At 37.8% G+C, this 4,994-nt stretch overlaps 1 protein-coding gene across 1 annotated transcript in view; it reads left to right on the forward strand.

The window, feature by feature from the left end:
* Nucleotides 1–4,317, forward strand: part of LOC126399840 (alpha-N-acetylgalactosaminide alpha-2,6-sialyltransferase 1-like) — a 52,834-nt gene extending 48,517 nt beyond the window's left edge. The window contains exons 8-9 of the mRNA XM_050060138.1: nt 1,118–1,217; nt 1,958–4,317. Of these exons, the coding sequence (XP_049916095.1) occupies nt 1,118–1,217; nt 1,958–2,161 (304 nt within the window). The 3' untranslated portion in view covers nt 2,162–4,317. The remainder of the gene's footprint in view (nt 1–1,117; nt 1,218–1,957) is intronic.
* Nucleotides 4,318–4,994: the final 677 nt, after the last annotated feature.

Below are 4,994 nucleotides of genomic sequence, written 5' to 3' on the forward strand. Positions count from 1 at the left end.
GTTGTTGTCGTCATAATATAGTCATGTTATATTTATCTTTTCATCTTGTATCTCCTTAATGTCAGTTTTCCCCACGGTATCATAAATGGTATCACATATTGATATTTTCAAGGTATTGTATCAAAGTTAGAAATGCGGGTGTCGTGACTACTCTGCTAAGATGCTTTATCTTATTTAACCTGCACAAAAACTAAAAGTGTAAAATCAACACGTTGAGACTTGTTGTCACTGAGGCAGCGTACAGGTGGGAGTAGGAAAAATAAAATGTTAAAGGAAGAGATGCTATAATTATGAATAATCAGTTCCAGGTTGTTGAATTCTAAGATAAGTAAACATACACAAAATAAATAGACATAATTACTGGAGGTTTGCGTTGCTGCTGTAAGTGCTGCTGAAGTCATGCAACAGTGATGTAGTTCATTTGTAGCCTAAAGTTAGTTTTTTACTTCTGGTAATTGTGATCATGCTTCAAAAATCATGAGTGGTGTTAAATTGTGGAGATTATCCTGCTGAGCAAAAGTATCATCAACTTTTGTTTGGCAAAGAGCTTATTTTCTGTAATAATCCAAAACCAAATGAAAAAATCCAGTTGACATTTTGTTGANGTGCTGCTGAAGTCATGCAACAGTGATGTAGTTCATTTGTAGCCTAAAGTTAGTTTTTTACTTCTGGTAATTGTGATCATGCTTCAAAAATCATGAGTGGTGTTAAATTGTGGAGATTATCCTGCTGAGCAAAAGTATCATCAACTTTTGTTTGGCAAAGAGCTTATTTTCTGTAATAATCCAAAACCAAATGAAAAAATCCAGTTGACATTTTGTTGAGGGAACCAGAGCGACTCTGACTTCCAGGTTAAGAACGTCAAGAAAACAAAAATAACAATGAACAATAAATAAAGCATTTGCTAACATTACAAATAATTATAATAAAAGCAACAGATAATAATAGAAAATAAACATAATCAAGAGTCGACAGGGAATCTCAAACTAAAAGCACTTCCTTAAATAAAGCTGTTTTAACTTAATGGTCACTTTGGAAGTTGTTGTTTGTCTCATCTTATATGTGAAAGACTTACTGTTGATATATAAGTTCATATGACACTGTTTATTACCCACAGGTTCTTAAAGTCTCGTCATCTGAATAGTTCACACTGGGCAATAGTCAGACCAACCAATGGGGCATTCGCTGTCTTCCTGGCTCTGCAAACCTGTGACACTGTGAGTTAATATTACTTAAACTTCTCCACATGTCTTCTATGCTGTAGTTCATGCCTCCATAAACATGATGCATTCAGTATCAGCGTGGTCTCAGACATGAAATCTGCAGCGTATTACGTGGTGGTGGGCACAAAATGTGTTGAAATTACATGCTGGCAACACAAAAACAAATCCAATGTAAAGTCAGTGAAGATCTTTTGTCTTGGTGGTTGCATAAATTAGTATGAAGAGTGAAAAAGTCCCTGATCATGGGCAGACGGTGTGGTGGATTGGTCACACAAACACGGACTTTCAACCAGGAGATCACTGTTTGTGTCCCATGTGAAAGCAAAAGTAGACATAGTGACGTGATCTACTTTACCTAACTACACAAAGAGCTTTACACAGGTACTTTACCTAGTGACACAAAGTAGGTAAGTTTACCTCAATTACGTCTTAGTTATTTTGATCAAAAATGCAATCTTTCCTACCCTTAACCTAACTGTGATTGTTTTCTACCGTTAACCACAGGGTTTTTGAAACTGTGATTGGCATAGTTTTCATGTTGCTAAAATTTAATTTTAAAACATTTTGTGTCCACCACGTGATATTTTGTAAGATGAGACCGATGTTCTCATCTAACTCTCAGCATAAAATTGAACAAGCACATTTCTATAAGATGCCAAACTTTTCTTTCAACAAATCGTGTCTTGGTGTGAGTTATTCTCAGTCATCCCTGTTCTCTGTTTTGTCGTTTTCAGGTGAGTGCATATGGATTCATGACTGAGGACTACAAGAAATACAATAACTACTACTTTCAGAAAAATATTAAAACTCATGTCGTTTTCTACTCCAATCACGACTATATCCTGGAGATGAAGACGTGGAAAAAACTACACGACAGCAAAATACTGAGGCTCTATCAAGGACCGGACTCAGAAAAAGGGACAGAAAAGCCGAAGTAACACTGATACTGATACACTGAGGATGGCGTCAAGAATCTAGGTCAATTTACCCAAACCATGTGAGACAGTATGTGACTGACGATTCTACACCTTAGGAAGACTTTCCTATATATTCTAATATTCATTTGACTCTCATTGATATAAATGTGGTGGACAAAATACATCTAACACCTCTCTGTAGACAAAGTGTAACAGCACTGGAAACTGAACCGTGATGTTAATAATATTAGTAGTTGTTCGTAATTAGTTTTAATATTAAGTAGAAACAGAAAACTTTACAACTGTTGTCACTTAAAATTGATTGACTAGAGCTGGAAAACAGTATAACAGTTAAATGTATATATGCTAACAGTGGTTCGGCGGTCAGTGTATTATTAAAATATCCAATGTTATTATCTATGAAATTAAGGAGCTGGACAATTAGGTTTCATTTGGCCATGGTATGTTGCACTGTAATAAAATTTGGTGCAGGCCATCTGATAAAATAAGAAAAAAAAAGAAGATATGTATATCTATATGTTCAGAACTGAGGGGGTCTTGGGGTCCCGCAGGCAAATGGGAACCTTGAGAAGGCCATAAGGTAATCATCCATCCATCCATCCATCCATCCATCCATTTTCTTCCGCTTATCTGGGGCTGGGTCGTGGGGGCAGCAGGTCAAGCAAAGCACCCCAGACATCCCTCTCCCCAGCAACACTTTCCAGCTCCTCCTGGGGGACCCCAAGGTGTTCCCAGGCCAGATGAGATACAGTATATAATCCCTCCAGTGTGTTCTGGGTCTACCCCGGGGCCTTCTACCAGTGGGACATGCCCGAAACACCTCCAGCGGAAGGCACCTAGGAGGCATCCTGATTAGATGCCTGAACCACCTCAACTGACCCCTTTTGACGTGAAGGAGCAGCGGCTCTACAGTGGTGTTAGATGTAGCTATCCAGAGCGACAGCAACATCAGGAAGAAGGAACACAAGAAGCTGGAAAAATACTAAGAGCTGAAAGAGGAGCTAGAAAAGATTTGGGCAGTTAACAATGGTGCCATTGTTAATCGGTGCACAAACTGGAAGAGGGGCTCCAGCTGATTCCACATAAAACATCTGAGGTCTGAGACTATTGGTTTTTTTCTGCAACTTGTTGGTGGAGGCATTCATGGGTGGTGGTATTTCTAGTTTTGGGTTAGGGTTAGAGTTAACAATGACTTTTACTTCAAGGCAGTTCGCTTCAACAGCATTTTACATGATCACTGGTCACAGATCGTCCTTGAATCAATTTAACTTTTATCGATCTCCTGCCTCCAGGCACCATCACTGATATCATCATACACAAACAGAAAGAAGCAAAAATATGTCCTTCGTAGGATGGTTTCATGTTGTCTTGTTTTGACATGTTTTTCACTTTGATGGAATGCAGTTGGTGTTGATCTGTTGGTTTCTGGTCTGTTTCAAGCTCACGAGACAGCACATCCCGTGGTTATCACAATAACCTTGTAATCTGATGAAGTCTCTGTAAACAACACTTGTACTGCGTTTAATGTTTGTGGAATAAATTTGTCAGTCCTGCCTTTTAATTCAAAAGTGAAATTGGTTTTAGATAGTGTGAATACCATAAACTCAGACATGCATGGTTCCCAGATGATGAAACCTGATGACTTTGATCAGCAGTTTAACATTTGTGGTTTTGATTGAAATGTCTCAACAAGTATTGAACAGATTGCCATGAACTTTAGCACAGACATTATTTCCCCCTCAGGATCAACTGAAATAAATTTAGCTATCTCTTAACCTGTGTTCAGATAAATAGAATGCTTTGTTAAACTCATCAAACATAGTGTACCATAAATATTCAATAATAATCCATAAACAATTGAAATGAACTGACAATGTGAAGACAAAAATAACTGAGTCCCTTCTCTGTTGGTCCACTTTTTGGTGAACTTTAAGAGGACTATGTTTGGTTCATTTAAAAAGGACTAAATGTGAACACACCCTAACTGAGCGCAGTAGATTTCCCTGAAAGTTATTGAATCAAACAGCACCACCTGCTGACCTATTAGAGTTACAACTGCAAAGTAAGAGAACAGTAAAACACCTGTTCTTTTTTCCTTATCTTATTCACTTATTTATTTCATCAAGACATATTAGCTAATGAAAATGTGACATCAATGGCAATAAATGGATACATCTCTAAACCTAGTGTGCTGGCTTTGAGTGACTTTGAGAGACCAATTAACAGATGAGGCTGGACTCTTGCATTGCAGGAGAATTTCATTTTATATACATTTGTTGTTAATGTAGGTGTGTTTGTGGTTTAAGCTCTAAAATAGAGAACAAAATTATAAACACGCAAATCAAATAAATTAACAGAAATTGTGTTTGATAACTTGAAAGTTTGTAGGATTTTAGGGGAATTCAGTGGCATTACCAGGAGCCAAATTATCTGCGGAGGTCTCTTCCACTCCAAAACAAACATTTATAAAACAATGTGTGGATCCACCCTAAAAATGTACGTGTGGACAAATTTGACAGTTTCTACAATCCGGCTTCCACCTCACCATCTGCATTCCTAATTTCCTGTCTACAAAATGTTCGTAAGCATGGGTCAAATACTATATCGCAACTTTTACGTGGGAAGTGGCCTGTGCCTCTTTCCGGCCTTGTTTTGTGCATATGCAGCATTTATAAATGAGCCAATATTTCCTCCTAAATCCAACACACTGGACCTTTAAATTCAGTTTACAGGAGGCACACAACACTTATCTTTAGCTTAGCACAAAGATAAAAAAAACAGGCAACAGCTAGCCTGGCTCTGTCCAAAAACAAACCCTGAAAAATGGTGAATT

Source organism: Epinephelus moara, chromosome 13, assembly GCF_006386435.1.
Source record: "Epinephelus moara isolate mb chromosome 13, YSFRI_EMoa_1.0, whole genome shotgun sequence".
Lineage (NCBI taxonomy): Eukaryota > Metazoa > Chordata > Actinopteri > Perciformes > Serranidae > Epinephelus > Epinephelus moara.